At 42.0% G+C, this 25,527-nt stretch overlaps 1 protein-coding gene across 2 annotated transcripts; it reads left to right on the top strand.

Annotated features, from left to right (window-relative positions):
- The first annotated feature begins 267 nt into the window (after positions 1 to 267).
- nkapd1 (NKAP domain containing 1) lies at positions 268 to 12,585 on the top strand. 2 transcript variants are annotated; one of them, XM_084333482.1, is made up of 6 exons: positions 268 to 367; positions 1,534 to 1,622; positions 2,471 to 2,556; positions 2,699 to 2,848; positions 3,955 to 4,005; positions 9,129 to 12,585. In XM_084333482.1, the coding sequence occupies exons 2-6, from the start codon at positions 1,554 to 1,556 to the stop codon at positions 9,565 to 9,567; spliced, it is 795 nt and encodes a 264-aa protein (XP_084189608.1). In that variant the 5' UTR covers positions 268 to 367; positions 1,534 to 1,553; the 3' UTR covers positions 9,568 to 12,585. The 2 variants fall into 2 exon arrangements, with proteins under 2 accessions (XP_084189608.1, XP_084189609.1); XM_084333483.1 differs by lacking the exon at positions 268 to 367 and having other exon boundaries at positions 1,559 to 1,626.
- The last annotated feature ends 12,942 nt before the right edge of the window (positions 12,586 to 25,527 follow it).

The raw sequence follows: 25,527 nt of genomic DNA, 5'->3' as shown, positions 1-25,527 counted from the left end.
ACCTAAGGGAGACTGCAACTCGAAACTGGCCCCTGTAAATGTCCGAACACAACCCCCGCCAATTTTCCCCAATACCAAGATGGCGGCGTTCTCGTGACGTCAGAGTGTCTTCGAGAATGTTGATTAGAGAGCCTTGATGTAAGTGGCAAGGCTCTAATCAACATTCATTAGTCTCCTCCATGAGCACAATGGAACGCGGAAGTGCAGATTCGACGAAAGCGTCATGGACCCCGTGGGCGGAGTAACGTAAAGGAGGTGGAAGTGAAGCAAAAAGCTTTCAGCTGTTGGCAGTTTTTGTGTTTTGATTTTTGACGCGAACGGCTAACAACCAGCCCCGCCATCAACCAGAAGAAGAAACAATAACAGTGTAAGCCAGGACATTTACCAAAATTAGCTTTCATAGTGTGCTAATTAAACCAATTCGGCACCAGGGTGTTTCTACCGGCGCGACGACGCCACGTTACTCCGCTGTCTCGAGTGGAGGACGGCTAACGTTAGCTATAAGGTTTACTAGTATAAACATTAGCGAGACGTTTTAATAACCGCACTAGTTTAGCCAAATGGGTGGCGAATCGGTGATGTTTTGTTGGTTAGAGATGGTGAAAACGTGTGTCTGTATACAATAACATTGATCTAAATATAGCACTACGACGACATCACCCAACAACTGTCTTGTTGGCTGGCTCAGGTTTCTGGTCGTTTCAGACATTGATTGATTGAAAATGTTATTAACATATTGCAGAATGGGTACAATACAGTACAGCTCAATACACACAATTGTTAAGGGGATGCAGACCAGAGAAAGACTTTGGTCTTGTTTACATCAGGGTCCCCCATTTTCTATTCATCATAACATACATGACATACAGATAGACAGTACTGCTACATCTAGACATGTATGACATACCAGATTTACAAATACAGTACTGTTTGTGATCCAAAAAGGGTCTAAAAATGAGGGTATACATTTGAGGGGGAAGAAACTGTACATTGGTGGGGGTTGGGTAGGGGGCGGTGTGTGTAGGGGCCAGGGGTGTGTATAGGGGCCAGGGGTGTGTAGTGTCTAGCTGGCTCAGGTTTCTGGTCGTTTCAGACAGATATATATATCTTTATGGTTTCAGATGTTGGCCATTATTTCCACAGCACTCGTGTGCCAAGTTCAGTAGAAGCAAAGCGTTTCCTCGCCAATTCATTAGGAACTAAAAATGTCAGTATTTTTGGGGGGGAGAGGGCTTTGGACTGTACCTGCCCGTGGTGAGTTTTTTGGAGAAAATTGGAATGGATTAATAAGTGCTTCCAGGAATGTGTTTATTGTAACTTTTAAGTAAAATGATCCACAACAACCCTGTAGCAAAGGTAGCTAATATAACATTTACTGTAGCAGAGTTGTGTCCACACGGAATCGGATATTATCGAAAAGAAGTAATTCACTATTTTGAAAACGTTGGCGTTAACGTTAACGTTACGCGGGTATGTTTGTGGCTGTTTGTCTTGGTACGACTGGCTCTAACGTGAACCTATATTCCAATACAGGAAGCTGCAGATCTGCCATCATGTCGAAGATGCCAATGGGCAAGGTCTTGTTCAGGAATGTAGTCCGACACACAAACGCCCACAACAAGGTAGGTGTGTGTGACACAGAAACACACATTGTCTCTTTGTACTTACTTTTTTCTTTTTATTATTGCAACACCATCATCTTATAAAAGAAGCAGTGAAGCCAGACCAGCACTCTCAGGTTCAAAATTTAATGGCAGCCTGAAACAAACATGTTTCGGAAATATGTATTCCTTCTTCAGTGTTATATGGCAGCCTGAAACAAACATGTTTCGGAAATATGTATTCCTTAACACTGAAGAAGGAATACATATTTCCGAAACATGTTTGTTTCAGGCTGCCATATAACACTGAAGAAGGAATACATATTTCCGAAACATGTTTGTTTCAGGCTGCCATTAAATTTTGAACCTGAGAGTGCTGGTCTGGCTTCACTGCTTCTTTTATATAATACTTAATGGGATTTCAGCACCCAGTGTTGTATCTTGAGAGCGCGGTCTAACTTGACATTTAACACCATCATCTTACAAATCAAAGCAGAATACAATACAGGTTGCAAAAAACGTTTGGATTTATCCTACCCCTCTACCATTGTCCCTTCCAAGTTTCAAGTTCAAGTTTCTTTAATAGTTGTCATACAGAAGTACAGAATACTTTTATACAAAATGCTTCTTTCTGTTACGCTCCAGAGACTGTGCTAGACAAATCATAAGTATGAAATAAAATAGTATAGCATGTAAAAATAGAAGTACAAAATAGAAGTCACGTACGTAGACACAGTGTTCAGTATATACATATGTACAATGTTCAATGCAGTATGGTAACTGAGTTACCATACAATATACTATCCAATATACTAATATACAATATACTACCTTCCTCTTGTACTTACATTGTTTGTCATCAATTGTAGATTCAGGAGGAGTCTGAGATGTGGAAACTGAGACAGTTCGAGAAAGTCGTGCCCCAGAAACCGCCGCCAGCTGCGGAATTCACCAGGTATATAAACGACTGCCCCCCCCCCCCCCCCCCCCCCGGCACCGATCCAACTGACTACTCATATTTATTTTTCTTAAAATAGCCTACGCACCATATCATGATGTTGTGTTGTTGGTTTATTAATACGAGTGGTGTCTTCCAGGGGCCGGATGCATTGTGATCGCGTTTCGAATGATGCTAGTAGGGAGCGAAGTCGGAGTCGAAGTCATGAACGCACTTCAGGCCAGAACGATAGAGAGGCTCGCTACTGGACACGCAAGCTGTATGAATTTGAAGCCGGTGACCCCGACCGGTACGTACATATCCATTTCCTTGTCAAGGTTGTAGGTCCTTGTGCTTAGAATGCCATTAGCTGATAGATACTCTTGTATATAGAGAAATCTTTAGGTCCAGAGAAGCCGGCTATATTCTCGGTCCTTGCTTCACAGTGGTGGAACAAACTTCCCACCACAGTCAGGACAGCTGAAACCTGACCGCTTTTCTGCCGTCGACTAAAAGCACACTTCTTCAAATCAATATCTGAAATGAGGGGGGGGGGGGGGGGGAGACACACGAACCTTCCTACTTTTACTATCATACACTTTGCTACTAAATCACTTTCCTTGCCTATATTACTACCTACTATGCTAATATGTCTTTACTACTATGCACTCAACACTACAGCACCCAAGTTCAACACTGTTTGACAAACAATGTTACTTGACTGCCAGAGTTGTACCCTTCCTGCTGACCTGTCGTACAGAACTTGCTTTGGATAAAACCGTCAGCTAAATGTAAATGTAAGACACTGTGCAACGTAGATGCGGGCATTTTTAAGTCTCTGGATGTGTGAGCTCTTCCACACGGAGGGCACCGATTCTTGAAAATCAATATGGTCACTTTTATTCTTGGTCGACTTTTTAAGTAAGGCTGTAGATCCCGGCTGCCTGTCATTATGACACAGGTGCTTTGATTATGCAAGGCATGTGTCAGTGTTTTTCAGAATATAGAGCCACGTTTATACTAGATACAAGGGCTTGGGACTTCTACTTTGAATAGCTTGCTCTCCAAATGGTTAAACTAAACTGATAGCATCTACGCTGCACTACGCCTTCAATCTCTGGACCTAAAGCTTTCTCTATGGATTTTCTTCTCGACTATGTGGCTATGGACTGGCCATATACAGGAGGGTCTAACAGCTGGTGGCATAATATTAGGTATATAAGTGTCTGTTGTTGAAATGTGAATTGGCCGTATTCACACATTGGCCATTTTATTCTTATATTATGCTCGGGTTGTGAGTCCTTTCCACCCTCTTCTGTGGAAAGGAATCCCAACCTGAGCACGACATGACAGCAAAATGGCCACCATGTGTGAATGTCTTTGGTGACTTTGATTCCTCGTGTTTTCACAACACAGATGGGGTCACAGTGGGTTCAAGGAGCTGTACCCTGAGCAGTTTAACGATGGGTAAGACATTTTTACCTTATTTATTGTTGTTTGCCTTCTCTTAAAAAAATAAATGAAAGGTTCTTATTCAACATAGACACACCATCCAGATATGAGATTGTTTCTTCTCAATCAGCACAAGTCTCATTTGTCTACATTTTCCTTTTCTATCATGGAACATGTAATTAGATTAGTGTAGTGCTAATCGGATGTATGTGTAGTGTACTAGGGTTGGGTACCGTTCACATTTGAACCGGTACCAAACGGTACCTTTTTTTGGTACTTTACTCGGTACTTTACTCTCTAAAAAATGTAATCTACCTACCTCAGTTGTAAAAAATTTGTCCAAACTTCAAATTATTTATGATTTTTTTTAGAACAATTTGTTAATATATATATATTATATATGTACACACTAGGGGTGTAACGGTACGTGTATTCGTCCCGCGAATTTACAGTACGGCCGTCACGGTGCGGTACGCGCACCCATACGACGAATACGCCCCACAGCGCAAACACATGAGTCCCACATGCAGGCACTCGCAGGTTCCGTGCGAAAACAGCGCTCGGCACACCGAGTCCCCGACTTCAGTTCAGAGCGGCGAAAGTGCACGGAGAAAGGCACATTTACATTGGAACAGCTGCAGGGTCATTACAGTTTTCTTTCGTTTTCTTGTTCGCCCAATAACGTTAACCAAATGAAACCAATGGAAAGACACACGCGCATCGCCGACACACACACACGCGCCAACAAACGCATCAACATTCTCCCCCGCCGGACTCACAGGCACAATCAAATAAAAAAAAAATAAACATACTTTTCCGGACAGATCATCTGAGCTCCACTGTTTAAATCCAAATAATCCTCTGCCATTGTTGTAATATGTCATCTGTTCTCTAGTATTCAGTCTCGTCGTGAAGTTAAATTATCTCTAGAAGTGAAACTGAAACATAGCAAGGATAAGTTGTTAGAGGGGCAGTAGGCAAATGGATGCCTGAACACAGAATGACACCAGTATCACTGACTACCACGGCAAGCCTATAGAAAATTATTCTATTTAATAATAATAATTATCATAAATATAATATATACATTAAAAAAAAATAATAATAATTGTACCGAACCGTGACCCCAATACCGAGGTACGTACCGAACCGTGGCTTCTGTGTACCGTTACACCCCTAGTACACACGCATCTTTAAATAAAAAATAATGTTTTACAAAATAACGAGTATAAAACGATTAAACAAACCACTCTAGCAGCAATGAACTATTCTGCGGAACTAAAAGGTACACATCTATATATTTAAATAAACAAATAAAGGTATTGTATTGTACAAAATAACAAGTATAAAACGATTAAAACAAACCGTGCAAGACAATATAAATAACTACAATCATAATCCGTAACCACACTTGGGACCGTTTTCGGCTTGCCATTGCCCCGACTGCTTTGTTGTTGTTGAATCAAGTAAAATCCTAGGTAAGCGTGTATTGTGCGCCTGAACGTTGACGTGAACGTGCGGCACACTTCATCGTTAAGAAAAAGAGAAATTCTATATATATATATATATATATATATATATATATATATATATATATATATATATATATATATATTTTTTTTTTTTCTTTCTTCCCTTCTCATTACTGAAATGTGGCACCGGTGGATCTCACGTGAATCGGTACTCGGTAATAGCGACGTGATTCGGTCGATACCCTTAAAAGTACCAGAATCGGTACCCATCCCTAGTATGTACAGAGTTGTAGTATAATAAATAAAGACAGTATGACTACTACTGGCCAGCAGTGTACTAGTAAGAGTAGGATATGTATAGATATAGTAAACGACTATGTGCCGATAAGTACAGACAGGTGAGGATAGGTATGTATGCGGTGAGAATAAATATATATATATATGGTATATCAGGGCTCGAAATTAACATTTTTACTTGGGAGCACCAGCAAAAATGTAGGAGCACCCACCAAAATGTAAGGAGCACCAACAATATATATGTAATATATATTTTTTTATTGATAAAAAATGACTAACAGTACTGTAATGCAGTAAAACAGTGAAAGTAGCCTTAAACTATAGTATAGTGTAGACCTAGTTAGGGGTGGGAATCACCAGTTTCATCACGATACGATACGATATAGATTCTTTGGACAACGATACGATATTTGCCGATGTCACAAAGTCTGATACGATTCGATTCAGGTGCCTGCGATCGATACAAGATACAAGAGTTTTATTTGTCACGGCATACAGGTATACAGTGAAATGCGGGGGGTCTCGCCCGCAACGATGTGCATAATACAGTAATAATATAATATAAGAGTCCAACCAATAGAGCGACATAGTGCAATAAACAAGTAGATATGAGAGTCGATATTATATGACCATTTAACACAATCAGTAACATTTAGATCAACTCAAAAAAGGCAATGGAAATATCATTTGACATTTAAATTTGAGCTCTTCCAGACATTTAAATGAAAAACAATCTATTGTTTTTAATACAAATAGACCTCCTGTTCACTGGAACTCACAACACGCATCCCAAAACCCCTTCCTCTCCCAAACCGTTCTTGCAATTGTTTTATGTTTCATGATGATCATGAATACATTTATTATGTATTGTATTTTTTATGTTTAAATATCAACATTATCTGTCCATCCTCAGTACATTTACTATAAATATACTATACTACACACACACGCACACACACAATGCCTGCCCCCTTCCCAGTCCCCACTCTGCTGTTCTATGGCTCTGATCAGAGTTAGCTTGTTGTTAGCTTACGCTAACGTAACGTTAATTTCGACTCTCCACAGGATTTTCAAAATAAGAGTATCTCAATATGGTCGCACCAGAACAATTATTTGCACTCGCACGAATGCTCCCAATTATATTTTGAGGTTGCACAGATAGAATTTCGATCGCATATGCAACCAATTCGGTCGCAATTTCGAGCCCTGTATATACAGCATTATTGTACATGCTATCATACAGAGCTATCGGTTATGTGCAGCAGGGTTTCCGTTAGAAAAAATTGTTGCCGGTCTCCGTGACCTGCAAGATTTCAATCTACCGGACAAATGAGATTAATTCCGGTCATAGTTTATTGAGCTTTAAAACAATTGATAGGCAGGCTATATAAAGAATGTCATCCTCAAGGCATGTAGATTTATAATAGTATTACTTAAAACTAGGCTACTTTTGCGTATACAGTCATTAATATATTCCAAATAAAATAAGTCCCTCGATACTCCGTGCTGCTGCTGACTTGAAATAAAATAGACCGCGTATGTGGGCAGTCGGTCCGACACTAAACAGCAGTCTGTTATAATCACATTTTTATGAGCTAACGAATTCCGTTATATTGGACATTTGTATTAATTATATCAAGCGAAGAACTGAGAAAGCAGAGAGACGGCAACATTATCGTGGTTTGCGTGACGACTCTCTCCACCTCGCAACGACTTATTTGCAAAGAGTATGGCGCTGCAGAGAAGCTGATTCAGCTGTTATTGGCTCTTTTCTGGGAACCGCACAGCAGCGCCCCCCACCCAACATTGGCTGAAAATGGCTGAATTGGAGTACTGCTGGAATACTGCATTGTGCCACTGTTGCTCTGGCTCTGCAGCTTCACAAAAGTTCGCACACCCAGCACTAAGCTCTCGCTGACGACGTCGTTGTCATTATTAGAAGCAACGAGGAAACAAATGTAATGATCGTTTCGTTCATCGCATAGGCTATTTAATTTTAGCCTATTTTAATACAATTCAAATAATCAAATTGTGCTTAGACTCAGGGAATTATTTTCACCGGACATTAGGACCGGAGAGATGAAATATGTCGGACTTCAACAGATTTTGCCGGTCAAATACCGGTAATTACCGGCTAACGGAAACGCTGATGTGCAGGTGTACAAGCAAGTATATAGGGGGGTTATATACAGGTATAATATTCAGACAAATATAAAGCTGTGTTGCTTTATATTATCAGGAGTACAAGGGATATTTTTAAATTTTTTATTGTATTCAGGTTTTTTTTGTCACATTGTGGGAAGATGTTTTTACATTTGCTCATTGTTATCATGGGGCACAGCTAATAATACCAATAATAAGAATACATTAGATGTATACACTAAGGGCCAGGGGTAGTGAGACAAACGCACATGGATGAATGAGGGGTGGAGGGCTGCTAAGAGAAGGCAGTGGAGAAGAGATGGGCCTTAAGTAGGCTTGGGTACTGTTACATGTCAAAATACTTCCCAAAGGTCAGTGAATACCACGACCACAAGACCAGAGGGAGTTCCACAAATCATGTTCAACCCATATTCGGCTCAAACAAGGGACTAAACACGTTTCGCCACAACAATGTGCAATGCCCTACCCTCAGCCGTAAAATAATGTGAATCCCTACCCACCTTCAAAACCGCTCTAAAAGAGCACCTACGGGAGGCTGCAATTCGAAACTGAGTTTCCTCCCCCTCAAATGTATATATTCTCTTTTAGAAACGCTGTCTGTAAACAAAGGGCTTTCTGATTCTTCAAGGTGGATAACTCCAAAACGTAACTATGGTAACGCTGTGGAAAGCATATAAACTCAAAGTGTAGCTCCAAGCTAGCCAACTCACGCTACAAATATGTGCCGTCTGGGGTTTCAATGCCTCATTTACGGGTGACAAGTAATTACAGTAGTTAATCAATAACTCAAATTAAACAGTTTTTTTTTACAGAAACATAACTTACAAATCGCTAGCCAACAGTAAATTGTCACAATATTGTCCGTAAAGTGAAATGGTTTTCTAGATTGCATACCTTGGTTGAGAGGTGGGCGCCGCAGTAGCTCTGGAGTTATCCACCCAGACGTATGTGTTGTTATTGTCATGACATCAAGTGAATTTGTCCTATTTTAGGGAGACTGAAGGACTAATGCAGAGACCTTCTCCCACAATGTGACAAAGTGGTTGGTGAAGAGCAATAACCAACTCAAAAGTCAATGTCTCTCTTAAGGGCTAAGACACTTGTAAGCTTCAGATTGTAACGCATCATACATTCCGACTCTGGCCAATGTGTCGCAATATTTCACAGACTAAATGTTTATATTCTGGGGTGTTTTTATTTCTCCAGAGAAAAAGAAGGCGGCAACGAGAGGAACGGCCACCACAAAAAGAAAAGGTCCAAGTCCAGTTTAGAAGCTTCCGTATCCAAACACTCGAATAAGTCCTCCAGAAAGAAGAAGAAGAAGAAGAAGAGCAAGAAGAAAGAGGACAAGCGAAGGGGAGCGGACGGCTCGGGCAGCGACGGCAGCAGCGACGAGAGGAAAAGGACTAAAAGCAAACACAAAAGCAAGAAGAGCGAGAGAAACCGAGGGAGAGAGGAGGAGGAGGACGACGACGACAGCGGCTCGGAGGACAGCGACGGCGGAGAGCGGGAGAAACGGACAAGCTCTCGCAAGAAACGGAAGTCGGATCTCCCCCGAGACGCGGGACTGGACTCACGAAAGAAGAGACGGAAAGACTGGAAAGCGGTCAACAACGAGAAGTCGGACGATACGTCTGGGGACTGAAACACAGCTGATGACGCACGACTAGGGGAACTAGCAGGTAGATTTTCAGAAGAACATTAACGGGACAGTCCACGTTTTAAATGATCAACAGTTTCAATGTGGGCGACAGTGGCTCAGGAGGCAGAGCGGTCGTCTGGTAATCCGGAAGGTTCCCGGTTTAGATTCCGGCTCCTCCTGGCAGCGCGTCGAAGTGTCCTTGAGCAAGACACTTAACCCCTAACTGCTCCCGATGTGCAGGTCGGCACCTTGCATGGTTGCCGCCCATCGTCGGTGTGTGAATGTGAGGCACAAGTTGTGAAGCGCTTTGGATAAAAGCGCTACATAAATGCAGTCCATTTTAAATAAGCCTCGCATACTGGAAATCCTCTCGGGTTCATCCACATTGCTCTCTTGCACCGGTGGTTTCGTTCTTCAGATACTGGAATTGGAAAATGCAATGCATCTTAACATGCTACTGGAGGTCAGACCGGCATCACGTCGTAAGCACTGAGCTGTGATCGCAACGCCTTTTTTTGGGGGTGGAAAAGAGATGGGATAAGGCGGAGTCTTCACAGTCTATAACTTTAGGACAAAACCTAAATCACGCAGAGGACTATCAAGTCCCAGATTAGTAATTTCCTCTTAATAATTGGTAACCCGCAGATTCATAAGCGCAATAATAAATGTCCAGGTAGGCTCAGGAGGTAGAGCGGTCGTCTGGTAATCGAAAGGTTCCCGGTTCCATTTCCGCTCCTCCCAGGCAGCATGTCCTTGAGCAAGACCCTCCTTAACCCCTAATTGCTCCGATGAGTAGGTTGGCACCTTGCCTGGTTGCCGTCGGGTGTGTGAGTGAATGTGAGGAAAGTGCTTTGGATATATATATATATATATATATATATATATAGCGCTTTGGATGAAAGCACTCTATAAATGCACCAGAGGTGTACCCCTCCTGCTGACCTGTTGCACTTTGGATCGTCAGCTGAATTACCAAACGTAGCGGTGCAATGGGGAAACACCATAGAGGCTAATGGGGTGTTGAGACTACAGCTTTAAAAGCTACAAAACGTAATCGCAAAGACAGCCAAAGTACCAGGATGTGCCGGTCTGATGTGTACCCGGCGGTAACGGAATTTAGGATGCGATCGTGTCCTCTTTCTGGCTTCCGCTAGCGTGCTTAGTGTTAGTATTTTCTACTGCCAGTATCTAGCATCTCCCTGGACACACGTAGGGCTCAGAAAACGGGTGGGAAGTTGTTGAACGGTTGCTAATTGGCTACGGATGCCGGGTCGGCATCTTGATTAAGGGGTCGCTGACCTCAATTTGCTTTGTGAAATCTGTAAAACTGCAAAAACCCGAGGAAGGGATGGAGAAAGAATGGTTTATGTTTCTCCCAACGATGGTTGTTCGATTTTCCATGGCATCTTTGCACACGAGGAGACTTTAAAACCCATCTTTCGACCGAAAAAAACCCACCTGTCTCAACACAGTGAATCTGCTTCACAAGCCCTATATGTTCTTAGTTCAGTTCTGTGCTGAGCGCGCCATGTGCCGTTCACTCAAATGGACCACAACCAAGCGTGTAGTTCATTAAAGGTCTCATATCGATGGCTGAAGATTAAAACCTCCCATCTGAACTTTGTGAAGCACCAACACCTGGTTGGTATTGTTAATACATAATATAGTCCAGTGTAGTGTATTGGGTATCCTTAAAAAAAATAGCAGTTTGCAAGAAGTACATTTTTCAGATGGGAAGTTTTGCTCTTCGGCAATCGATGCATATATATTTTTTATTGTTTTTTTTTCAAAGATTTTTATAAAATATTTTTTTAATCTGTAAAACATGTTTTTACCCCCCCACCCCCAGGCTATTTTGGTGGGTGTTGCATTCACCACCATTTAAATGAATATGAATTATCCCCTTCCTGATTGACTACCCCACACCCAAAAGTAAACTAACAAAGAAACTGGGAAAGGACAGCTAATTGATTAATTACAGATCAATCAAGTAATTGTTTGTGTCCTTGGTATGTATGATGTCACACCAAAGAGTAAATACCTCTGATTGGCTTGTTTAAATCTGAAGACTTTTAAGGTATTAACCCTGGCCAAAATGACTTCTTTCCCTCCATTTCAACCAAATCCATACCAAGACTATAAAAAATAATATGGGACCTTTAAACTCCCTCCTATTATTGTGTCTGGTCTTGTACATCTGCAGTGGTATTCCAGCTCCTCCACTCACTGCAGAAACATGCCCGATCCACAAGGCTGACGCAAGCTATTCGGAAAAAAATTGATTCAGCTGATTTGATAGATTCTTTTAATTAGAATAAGTGGCGAAAGGATTTGCACAGTGATGTAAAATGTCCACATTTCTCTCTGTATTGGGACAAATTGTTGGGTTGTTGGGTGATAACTGCCCTAATACTTATGCCAGTGATTGTATATTGAAGGAATACTCAAAAGATTGTGTGATGTTCTTCCTGAAAACAAGATATGGCACAATGTGAACATGGGGCAATTGTCTAAAAAAAATCACAAGATGTGTAAAGGTTTGCACACATTCTTTTGTAAACCCGCCTGTTTTTGTACAGAAGAAATTGGGTTCTCTCCGCAATACTGTTCCATGTTGTACAATCGTTTGACATCAACAAACCAGTGTTGTCGGGCCTCCCCATGGGCATTCTTCACAGCAGTAACTCGCCACATCTGTGAGTTTGGGAGCACGCCGCGGTGGCAGTCAGTGAGCCGTGTTCAGCAGGAAGTTAACAGGAGGGTTATTCAGGGTCTTGCCTCCTGCCTCATTCACTCTGTAGTCATTTGCTGATGTAATAATTATTGATTTTCTCTTCTCCGACGGTCCCACGTCACTCGGGGGGGTCAAGTGCCACCGTTCCGAGGGTACAATCGGAAAGCCAGGCAGATTATGCAACTCGTGTCTGCCTTTTATTCAGTATTTATTTTTTGTAACTTTTATAGGTTGTTTTAGGTAAACGGTTTGGCAAAAAATTATGTCAAATGGAAATAAACAACTATTTTGCTGGTACACAAACGTATGTTCTCTTTTTATTTTATTCAGCATAATGGCACATTGGAACACGGAAGGTTAAGGTAAGGGTGCCATGCAACTTGCTCTGCTATAAACCTTATCTACACATCTTACACAATTTAAAGATTTATCAGAGCTTTTTCACATTTAAATAAAGTCTTCCCATGACGTTCATAGATCTAGGGTATTTCACAGCAGGCGCTGGAGGGCGTGCAAAAAAAATTATGTTGGATATTATGAATTGAGCAAAGTCTTAACCACAACATTCACTAGATCATAAACTGTCTCCCTGCTGCTCATGCCGGTCAAATCTAAGTGTCCGTTTTGCTATTATGAATAGGAGTGATGATGCATTGATACAATGGAGTCCTATTTGGAATGTCTCTTGCCTTATGTAATGACTTCCCTTATTAATGTCAGTCTTATGTGTATTCAAATCGATGTATACAGTATCTGACTATCTGTCGTAGGACTGACCCCTATAAGTCGATTAGTCGACTAATCGGTTGAAAGGAGCCGTAGTCGACTGGCCAACCTCTTAGTCGAATATATATAAAAAAACTAAATAATTATATATATTTTTTTATCATTCTTTCCAAAAGAAAACGGGCCTAGAAGCTTGGCTAATGGCACGCATACCAGAGGCTAACTGCCTAAGAAAACAGGCACAGAGGCACTGAAAGAGGATTTCACCCATCTAATGAACACACTAGACTAGACAAATATCAAGATGTATCCATCAGTGGACCAATTGCATGCTTTTGCAGAGGATAAGAAGCCTTCAGTCGACTCCTTCAGACATTAAGCACCCCCCACAGCCCAAAAGGAATGATAAAAAAAAAAATTAAATTTAAAAATATTATATATATATATATATATATATATATATTTTTTTTAGTCGACCAATAGTCGACTATCGGCAAATTTTGGCCAATCATAGTCGACCATCCAAATCCTTAGTCGGGGACAGCCCTGCCATCATTTGCCCTTGCATAGAAGGTGATGGTAAATGGTGCATTTATATAGTGCATTTATATAGATGCATCGAGCTCCTTGTGAAACTGGTAAACAACATCTATAACTCAGGAAATATTCCAAATGATTTCCTAAAATCAATGTTCATTCCGATCCCAAAGACCGGAAGAGTCACAGAATGCAACAATTACAGGACTATCAGTTTGATATCTCATGCATCAAAAGTACTCCTGAAAATCATCAAGAACAGAATAGAACCCATAATTGAACATCAGCTCTCGGATAGCCAAATGGGTTTTCGCAAAGGAAAAGGAACGAGATGCAATCTGCCAACTCAGAATCATTGGTGAAAAATCGATAGACCAACAGAAGAAGCTGTATATTTGCTTCATCGATTTCACGAAGGCCTTCGACAGAGTTTAACATAAAACATTGATGAAAACAATGGAAGAATTCAAAATACCAGTTTCTGACCGAAGAATAATTGCCAATTTATACTGGAGGCAGAAGGCTAATGTTAGAATAGGAAAGGAGAAATCAAAGAGACTTCCCGGTGGAGAAGGGTGTAAGACAAGAGAAGAAACATAAGTTGGAAAACGGATTTTGGAAACGTATGTTATGTCAGTCTTTTCATACGGAGCAGAAGCATGGACGCTGAATGAAGAGGCAAAGAGGATGATAAGACTCTTTTGAAATGTGGACGCTGAGGAAGATGCTGAAGATAACATGGAAGGATAAGATCAAGAATGAGGAGGTACTGAGAAGAGGGGATATGCAAGGAGGACAGCTGCTGGAGAGGTTGAAAAAGAGAAAGATGGAGTTGTGCGGGCATGTTCTGAGAGGATCCAGCGGGGAGATGTTCAAGAAGGTGGTGATGGGGAAGGTGGATGGAAAGGGAGGAAGTGGAAGACCAAGAAGAGGCTGGGTAGACGACGTCTGTGATTGGAGCGGAGTGAGAGGCGGAGTCACGGAGTTGGAGAGAAGAAGTGGGGACAGAATGGGTTGGAGAGTGATAGGCAACCTTCGGAACGAAGAAGCCACCTGATGATGATTTTATCCAAAGCGCTTTACAATTTGTTGCTCACATTTGACCCATTCACTCACACATTCACACGACGACGGCGGAGGCAATTAGGGATTAAGCGTCTTGCTCAAGGACATTTTGACACACTGCCCGGGAGGAGCGGGAATTGAACCGGGAACCTCCGGATTACCAGATGACTGCTCTACCTCCTAAACCACTGCTATGCAAGCTATTGCAGGTTCATCGGTAATTGGCAGCCGTGTTGCATAACTGATTTAACCGTTTTTCAGAATTGTCTGAAAGCAGATACGTCTTGTGGTTTTGCATCTTAAAGTGTTTGAACTATTTATCTTTAACATCGTGTGGCCATCTTTGTTAGGATCTGCTCACTGTCACCTGAAGGGGGATATCCTAGTAATGGAGAGTCGACCCCCCAAAAGAGTCGACTCTTTGACTGAAGAAAACATTTTCAATCCATGGTTTAACTAGGGAAAATAATTGTTTTCCAAAGGCTAGACATCATAATGAGGTTTGTGACCTCAAGTCGAAGTTGAGTTAGTTGACCATTCATCGCTGACGTGTAAACAATTAACTCCGTAGGCTATAATGTGCCCACTTAGAACTTTGGAGTCGTGGAGTCAACTCTGCTCAACTCGAATGGTAGCAGTCAAGAGTTGACGCCACTAGGGTATCCCTCGCCACTTAGTCTGAGTCTGAGGTCCCGAGTTCAATCCCTACCTGTCTAATGCTATAAATTATGTCTTTACAAGTAAGTGGGGGTCGTTTTTGACCGTTCTGGTAGGGCAGTGGCGTCGTTTCAGTAAAAGCCAAGGTATGGCAATTAGGGAGGGTTGGGGGGTGAAGGGGGGGGTTTCCCCCCCTTGGTTTTTTTTTTTTTGTCAAATCAGTTGCGCAATAGTCACTTTTGGTGAGTTGTTTCTATACAATTCACTTATATGACATTTAGGTATGACACAGGACTACACAAGCATTTTTAGTATAGAAATGTGTCAACAGACTAAAGCAGGGAACCACAATATTTTGCATACAAATTATGCAGAATGTAATATCATAACTGTCTATTATTTTTCTTGCAATTGAGCCAATTTTCCTTAGGTACGGTTTTGAGGTGTGTGTTCAACAGAATGTAGTATCAAAAACATGTTCAAAAAAAGTATGGGTTACTGAATGCTGAACTGCACTGTTATAATCACTAAGCCATTGTAAGACCGTCCCTGTGTCCCTGTATCACTTGTCTCTGCTGCCCTTTGATTAAAAAACGTCTGTATGTCCATTTTCCTTTTTTTTTGTGGCATATTTGAGTTAGTCACCTATAGTAAAAGTAACCTAGTAAAAGTGAGATAATTGACAATATCAAAACATGCTAGCGCTGTACCGAATAGTTCGAAGCTTCGTTCATAATGTTGACATTCGAATTCTAAATCAACATAAAAAAAAATTGTAATTATATATAAAAAAATGAATTTATTTTTATTTTGCCAAGGTATGGCGAGTGCCATACATTGCCATACCAGAACGACGCCCCTGTGTTAGGGCCTTCTAACTGCCACAGCGCGCACTATGGGGATTGTTTTGACGGTTCTGGTAGGGCCTGCTAACTGCCACAGGGCGCACTGTGGGGATCGTTTTGACGGTTCTGGTAGGGCCTGCTAACTGCCACAGGGCGCACTGTGGGGATTGTTTTGGCGGTTCTGGTAGGGCCTGCTAACTGCCACAGGGCGCACTGTGGGGATCGTTTTGACGGTTCTAGTAGGGCCTGCTAACTGCCACAGGGCGCACTGTGGGGATCGTTTTGGCGGTTCTGGTAGGGCCTGCTAACTGCCACAGGGCGCACTGTGGGGATCGTTTTGACGGTTCTGGTAGGGCCTGCTAACTGCCACAGGGCGCACTGTGGGGATATTTCTATATTGACCGCGACTCTGACCTCTACCGCTGGAGTTAAGTGGAGTCAACCCCTTTGACTCCAGCGTTTGAATTGGGTGCGTTTTGGCTTCTGGTCCCCGGAGCTGCTGCTGCTGCTGACTCGACCGTTGACACGTTAGGAGAGGGCTTCTACTTATCGCAAGCGTTCGTTAGGCCTACTGGGATATATCCCATTTCCAGAACAATTCTTTTCACCAGGTTAGCATCTGGGTTTTGACGTGGTTCCACAGATCCTCTGGACAGTATGATACACACACCAACCTGCTACAATTAGTATATGAGATGGCTTTAACCCTTTCACTACCACACTACAGAAAATAACCGCCTGTAGTGTGGTAGTGAAAGGGTTAACCTGTAGTGTGGTAGTGAAAGGGTTAACCTTCTGTAGTGTGGTTGTGCTCACAGACCTTTTTAATATGTCACTGGAGCGCCGCCTTGTTCCAAGGAGCTTCAAGGAATCTACTATCATTCCGGTTCCCAAGAAATCACCTGTGACTTAATGTGACTTAATGATTACAGACCTATTGCTCTAACCTCAGTTTTAATGAAATGTTTAGAGCGGCTAGAGCTGAATTATATAAAAGGTCAGATTCCTACCTGTCTTGATCCCTGGCAGTTCGCCTACAAGAAAAATAGATCAGTAGATGATGCTATTGCCTTTAATTAGCTCTTAATCCTGTGTATGAACACTTAGATAAGAAAAACTCCTATGTTAGAATGCTTTTTATCGATTATAGCTCTGCTTTTAATACGCTTATTCCATCTAATCTGATCCACAAACTTCAGTGTCTGGGTCTATGCGACGCTATCTGTGAATGGATTCTTAGCTTTTTAATTTTGAGACCTCAAAGAGTCAGGATTGGAAACAATATGTCTGATGAAATTGGTTTAAGTACTGGTTCTCCACAAGGCTGCATTCTCAGCCCTTTACTGTTCTCTCTCTGCACTCATGACTGTACTGCTTCCTAATTCCTACGATAACAATCTGATAGTAAAGTATGCTGATGATACCACGGTCATTGGGCATATAAACTCAAATGACAAGTCATTTTACAGATCAGAGGTGCAGAACCTAGTTAGGTGGAGTGAGACCAATAACCTCACCCTGAATGCTTCCAAAACGAAGGAGCTAGTCATCGATTTTAGACGTAGTAAGGTATACCATCTCTCCATTACCATAAATGGCTCAGAGGTGGAGATGGTGAGCAGTTTTAAATTTCTTGGGGTCACTATTTCAAATGACCTGAGCTGGCACTCCAATACCAGAACCATTGTTAAAAAGTCCCAGCAACGTCTTTTCTTTCTCAGGAAACTGAAAGAGTTCACAAATAACAGGGTGATTCTACACAACTTCTATCGCTGTGTGATCGAGAGCGTTCTTACTTCCTCCTGTACTATATGGTTTGGTAACATCACAGACCAGGAGAAGAAATCTCTGAACAGAATTGTGCGTCTCGCACGCAAGACAATCGGGGTTAGCCTGCCAGCTCTAGAAGAGATCTATGGTGCCAGGCTGCTTTCCCGTGCCTCTGGCATTATCAACGACCCCTCTGGTCACCCAGCCGCAGGCCTCTTTGGCCCCCTCCCCTCGGGCAGATGTTACCGCTCTATCACATGCTCTACCTCTCGGTTTACTAAGAGCTTCTTCCCCAGTGCTGTGCGCAGCCTGAATAACTCCAAAGGCTAGTTTTTGTATTTTATCCTATTTTGTTTCAGTGTGTTTATTAGTATTATTAGTCAGGTTTGTGGAAGTGCTGTTTTTGTGTGTCTGTGCATTCATGCACTTTGATTATATGCACTTTTACTGTAATTTTTGCCTCTATGCATTATGCACTTAACTATGATATGCACTTTTAGGGGATGTTGATATCAATTTTTGCATTTGTCCTTTATACTGTCTGTGTTTTTACATATTTTTCCTGTACTGTTTCTACTCTGCTCCTGTATTGGATTAGTTGTAGACACACAGTGTTTGCTCTGTACCTGTATTCCAATGTGGATTCGTCCATACATGGCAAATACAATCTTTGACTTTGACAACATTATGGGAAATGCGCTTGCAGTCTTCTCCAGAGTCGGACAAGAAGATATTGATACCAGTTTCCTCTCTGTGCGTTCAGTAGAAAGTTATCCGGCTGCAAGCAATTTTTTTCACTCAAAATTAGGTCCTATGTTCCCACAGCCCTATGTTCCCACATTTCTAAGATCTCTCTCAAGATGAGGCCCTATGTTTCCACAGCCCTATGTTCCCGGACAAACCCTCTACTACCACAGGACAATTGGATAATAGGTTGGGTGTAATTGGCTACCAAATTAAGAGAAAGGGGGATACAATCAGATACAAATGTATGAAAAAAGTAAATGTGGGAACATAGGGCCTAATTTTGAGTCAAACAAATCTTAGAAATGTTGGAACATAGGGCTGTGGGACCATAGGGCCTAATTTTGAGAAATATCTTAGAAATGTTGGAACATAGGGCTGTGGGACCATAGGGCCTAATCTTGAGAACATTTTTGGAACATAGGGCTGTGGGACCATAGGGCCTAATTTTGAGAAAAATATTTAACTGTGGGAACATATAGCCTAATTTTGAGTGAACAATTAATCTTAGAAATGTGGGACCATTGGGCTGTGGAAACATAGGCATGCTCCCCATTTGTGCTAAACTAGGCTATTTTGCAGCTGGATAGCTTTTCACTGAACGCACAGAGGAAATTGGTACCCATCTTCTTGTCTGACTCCAATTACCAATTACTGTACTTGAGACATGTTCAAATTCTATTTGACTCACATGTGGACATAGGTTGGTTACAATAGGTAAGAGGCAGATTATGACATCCTTCAACAAGAGCTCTGCTCTCCCCCTCAAATGTATATACTCTCTTTTTAGACTATTTTTGTACTCTGGTGGTATGTCATAAATGTTATGATGAATTGAAAATGGGGGACCCTGATGTAAACAAGACGAAAGTCTTTCTCTGGTCTGCATCCCCTTAACAATTGTGTGTATTGAGCTGTACTGTATTGTACCCATTCTGCAATCTGTTAATAAAGTTTTCAATCAATCAATCAATGACAGAACTATGGACCATATATTGCTTATTTTCCACTGAAACCAGTAGCCGACATATGGCTCAGTAACGACACAAATCCAGGTCAAACGTTCAGAATGTTCAGAACATGTTTGCCGACAGTCATTTCTATAGTAAATCACAGCTCATCGTGCTTTAGCTCAAGAGCAGTTTAACTCATCCCTTTTTTGTGTTTTAATGTAATCCCTTTTGTGGCTGGCATTACATATCCCTGCACAGAGGAGCTTTAGCGGGAGCTCTCACGGCCAGGACGTAAGCTCCCAACTCGGATGTGTCTGTTGTCATTGGTCAACTTTAAGCAGCACAAAAGGAAAATGCTGTTTCTTTTAACCGTTGAAACCAACATTTACATCAACTCAAGGGACACCAACAAGCTCAACAGGCTGGGCCCTATTCCCCGTACCTGGTTCAACTAAGTCGATCAAGAGTCCCATTATCCAGATTCAGTTAACCCGATGTTTGAAGCCGGGATTTTCCTGTTCCTCGAAGGTGGATTCAGTCTCGTTAACTCGAACCAGACTTGAGACCCAGGATAAGTGCGCGCGGCCGCTTCAGTTGAAAAGCCAGCACTTATCGATAGCAGAGATCCTGATTTTCTAACGGCATTGATTGATTAATTGATTTAAAACTTTATTAACAGATTGCAGTTAATAGTCAATCGCCTCGCCGACAAGTTAAATGCGTTATCTATAGGCTAATTTTAAATCCCTCATTACCTCAATCAATCAGATTATATTTCTTTAAACTTGCCTGCTGGCAGTAGGTTTATGGATTGAATAATCAAATGAGATCTTGCTAGCGAAAATAATTAGTTAAACTGTCATACAGAATAAGGATACGGCTCTCTTACCCATTGATTGATGTATGGTGGATCTTATACTTATCTCCACTGTGGTGTAACGGTTTCTGCTTTTGACTTTCACGCAGACGACCGGGGTTCGAATCCTAGTCTCTTCCTTCTTTTTGCAATGTAGGAATAATTCAATTTGGTGCACGTTGAGAGCTATATAAAGAATGACATCCTCAATGCATGTAGATTTATAATATTTTAACTTAAAACTAGGCTACTTTTGCGTATAATCATTAATATTATATTCCAAAAAATTATATTGGAAACGCGGGGTTTCGAACACCGGTCGCCCGGTTGCCAGGATTGAGCACTACCGCTGCGCCACTGTGCCAGACGGGATAGATTCATTGTTTATCCATTAATGAACGAGAGACCCGTGTTTAGAATATTTTTTCTTTTGGATGAAGTTTTATCTCTTTATTCTCAAATGCATTAATGTGACGTCAACGGCTCATTCAATTTCTCAAATCCGTCAAACAGCGCATCTCATCAGACATTTTAATCCCAGTTACAATATCACACAAAATCCACAATCCACGCATAGACACTTCAATTTTATGCTTGAATGAAACAAAATCCAGGCACTCCTCTCCTTCCTCGCTCCTCATCCACAGCGGAGAATATGAAAGGAATCAGAGCCAAACGAGCGATAGGTTTCAATCATTAAGGATATCCCCGCGGGATTCACATTTGCAATGCTGCGCGTTGTTAAAATAACCACATAATGTGTACATCGCACCTAGCGAGCGCCACGGTATATATAACGTGCATTATTTAGGACAAAGTGAATTTAGTATCAGCATTTTGGGTCTATTTTACATTTCAAAAGCCCCCTCTGGAAGAATGGAGCACAAAAACGTAATTCAGAATGGTATAATGCAGATCCTAGACTGTGAGAATTATTTCAGGAAGCGAGCTGTCATTTCTTTGCGGGGGCGTGGCCATGGTTCATCCGGCTAACTGAAGTTAACCCTGCTCCCGACCAGGCTCAAACTTTTTGATCTGTTGTCATGGTGATTTAGACAATCGAGCGTCGGGGAATGGGAAGGTCCGGCTTAAGTCAGGCTTGACCGAAAATTATCCGGCTAACTCAGTTATCCAGGTACGGGGAACGGGGCCCTGGTGAGGAAGGCTTCCTGGTGAGGAAGGCTCCGTGGTGGGAGTCGAGCTACCTAGACTAGAGGTGATGGCAGAGAGGGGGATGAGAAGGAAGCTGGCTGCCATCATGGAGAACCCCTACCACCCCCTCTACGACGAGCTAGTCAAGATGAGAAGCTCGTTCAGCCACAGACTCATACCCCCCCGACACTCAACTAACCGCCTCGGACAGTCCTTCATACCGGCGGCCATCAGGCTCCACAACAGTGGGCAGCGACTAGCGGCCTCCAGGCTCCACAACAGTGGGCAGCGACTAGCGGCCTCCAGGCTCCACAACAGGGGGCATCGACTGCGACTGGGACTTATAGGAACCCAAGGAGGACAATTTACACTGTCTTAGGCATACTGCACCTTATGTGGATACTGTGATACTGTGAATAATGTATATTTCAGTGGATACTGTGAATAATGTATACTCAGTAGATAGTAAATTATAACACTACCTTATGCATACTGCACCTTATGTGACACTGTGAATACTGTGAATATTTTTTTCAGCTAGTTAGATAGTAAATTATATTGACCTATTTGTTTACACTGCTTGTGTTGTTTTTACTACCTGTACCACCCCCCCCCCCCCTTTCCCCCATGCTGCTATGATGCCTGAATTTCCCCAAGGGGATCAATAAAGGAATATCTTATCTTATCTTATTTAGTACCACGTTACTGCTAAACCAAACTTCTCCAGGCCTCTCCACCTACGTCCCGTCTCCCTCTCAAAAATTACGATCGGGGTCGGGGAATGGAAACTATACTATAAGTGAATCCATAAATAGAAACCAAAAAGGAACATCACTCTTTAGCAATATTGTCTGTCCACGCTAGCCTGCGTAGATGGATGCGTTCTCATTAGTGTCAGGGACCCGCTAATAAAGGTACATTGATTAGGCCATGGGGGACACATTTTAGAGTATGCTCTTCAAGGGAGTACCATTTGAGAAAGGCTTTTCCTGTGGTACAGAATTACATGTCTCTAGTGTAGACAGGAATATACTGTAGTGGAGAAAGTTAAACCTCTGATCATAATGGGTCTCATTCACCAAGGACTTACGACAAAAAGGGCTTTCTCTTAGGGCCATTTGAGACCTTTTCGGGCCGATTTTGGGATTCACCAACCGTCCCAATAAAACATATATAATTAATATTATATTATAATATATTGTCTATATTCATGTCTTGCCCGAAAAGGTCTCAAATGGCCCTAAGAGAAAGCGTCTGCCTACCACAGCAGAGACAGTGGGATCGAATCCAGCTGCCGCGGTACCTCCGGCTTGGTCGGTCGTCCATACTGACACAATTGTCAGTGTCAGCGGGTGGGAAGCCGGTGGGGTGGGTCCTGGTCGTTGAAAACAGCGACTCCTACAGGTCGGTCGGGGCGCCTGCTCAGCGAGGAAGGGATCTGGGTGAGGTAGTGTGATCCTCCCACGCGTTACACTCACCCAATGAGAGTCCTCGCTGTCAGGTGAAAAGAAGCGGCTGGCTGACTCCGTGTGTATCGGAGGAGACATGTGTGATAGTCTTCACTCTCCCTAGACCGGCAAGTGGGGGGCAAATGCGCGCAACGACCAGGAAGGGGGGGGGGGGGGGGGGGGGGGGGGGGGTTGATTGGCATAACGACTAAAATTGGGATGGGAGAAAAATACAGAAAAAGGGGAGAAAAAGTAGATCAAAATAAAAATAAATGTCACTATGAAGTGAAAATGGGGGACCCTGATGTAAACAAGACAAACGTCTTTCTCTGGTCTGCATCCCCTTAACAATTGTGTGTATTGAGCCATACTGTATTGTACCCATTCTGCAATCTGTTAAATAAAGTTTTCATTCATCGTGTCACAGTAACTTCATGGAGTAGTCTCATCATCGTGTCACAGTAACTTCATGGAGTAGTCTCATCATCGTGTCACAGTAACTTCATGGAGTAGTCTCATCATCGTGTCACAGTAACTTCATGGAGTAGTCTCATCATCGTGTCACAGTAACTTCATGGAGTAGTCTCATCATCGTGTCACAGTAACTTCATGGAGTAGTCTCATCATCGTGTCACAGTAACTTCATGGAGTAGTCTCATCATCGTGTCACAGTAACTTCATGGAGTAGTCTCATCATCGTGTCACAGTAACTTCATGGAGTAGTCTCATCATCGTGTCACAGTAACTTCATGGAGTAGTCTCATCATCGTGTCACAGTAACTTCATGGAGTATAGTCTCATCATCATGTCACAGTAACTTCATGGAGTAGTCTCATGGTGTCACAGTAACTTCATGGAGTAGTCTCATCACCGTGTCACAGTAACTTCATGGAGTAGTGTCTCATCACATCGTGTCACAGTAACTTCATGGAGTAGTCTCATCATCGTGTCACAGTAACTTCATGGAGTAGTCTCATCGTCGTATCACAGTAACTTCATGGCTAAAGCAACCTACGGTACGTACAACTCTTAAAAGTATGTGCATTGCAGTTTGTGGGGTATCACTCTGGAATGCTCTGGATGCGAGTATAAAATTAAGCAAAAATATCAATCAATTTAAAGGTAGCTATAAACAAGCACTTATGGACACATATACGAGAGGAGCGTGAGCAGTAATGTGACTGCCTAATACATTTTTGTTTCTCATTTGGATATTTGGATATAAAAAAACTGTACTTTTATTAAATTTTTCATTATTTGTTATATTATTTTTATTAAATTATAATGTCAAATATTGTAAGGAAGGGGCAGTGCTTGATACAGTAAGTTGTTTTACTTCCCCCTGTTCCTTCTCGGACACTTATTGTATGGAAATAGTCTTTGACTATTTACCTTTTGTTTTTTTTAAACTTGTTTTATGTTTCTATGTTCGAGACAAATAAAAATCAAATCAAATTAAATGGGATAGCCTCATTGTGTCACAGTAACTTAATGGGATAGCCTCGTCGCGTCACAGTAACTTAATGGCATAGCCTCGTCGCGTCACAGTAACTTCTATTGAATGAAAATAATAGTGGCGCATTATTCCACAACTATTCCTCATTCTGCTGGACCCCCTGTGTCCCTTGATCTCACTTTGGGTGAACCGCTGCGCTCATGTTACACCGTGAGTAATGGGCAATCATGACTAGTAAAGACAGAACGCACTGCACTGTAAAATAGAGGGATGACCCTGTCACCTATGTGACAGCCACAACACTGAAGAATGGCCAAGTGTAATATGATGGGAGCGGATGGAGTATAAAAGATAGTAAAACTGTTGCGTTTATCCTGCAGATTCAGAGTAACACAGCTAGTGCAAAAGGCCGGAGCCAGGACAGTCGTACTCAGAACTGCATTGTGTTCTTTGCTCATGTTTTGATTCCTGCTAGAGCCCAGACTGCTTTGTGGGCATTCCAGCTCTCAGCAAGGAATCATCCTGTTTCTCTTGTTGTTGTTGTTGTACACATCGAACCAGTTCCAACGGCTTGCCTGGTAGGAGTTAAACAACACACTCAATAATGTCCTTGGGCTGTGTCTCACATCCACAATAACAGGAAGGATTGCAACACAACAAGTAGGTGTTGTGTTGGTGGATGTGTCGTAGTTCACTAATCAAACATTTCTATGAGGCAATTTCTGATTACTTCAACTATAGCCTATTATGCTGATTTATGTCTATGGTTTTAAATTGATTGATTGATTGATTGAAAAGTTTATTAACAGATTGCAGAATGGGTACAGTACAGTACAGCTCAATACATACAATTGTTAAGAGGATGCAGACCAGAGAAAGACTTTCGTCTTGTTTCCATCAGGGTCCCCCATTTTCAATTCATCATATGACACACATGACATACAGATAGACAGTACTGCTACATCTATACATTTATGACATACCATAAGATAATTCAAGTCAATGTTATTACTGGAGAGA

Source organism: Notolepis coatsorum (genome assembly GCF_963971535.1).
Source record: "Notolepis coatsorum genome assembly, chromosome: 1".
Taxonomy (NCBI): Eukaryota; Metazoa; Chordata; class Actinopteri; order Aulopiformes; family Paralepididae; genus Notolepis; species Notolepis coatsorum.
The sequence above is the reverse complement of the archived record's forward strand: the minus strand, read 5'-3'. Positions and strand labels throughout refer to the sequence as shown.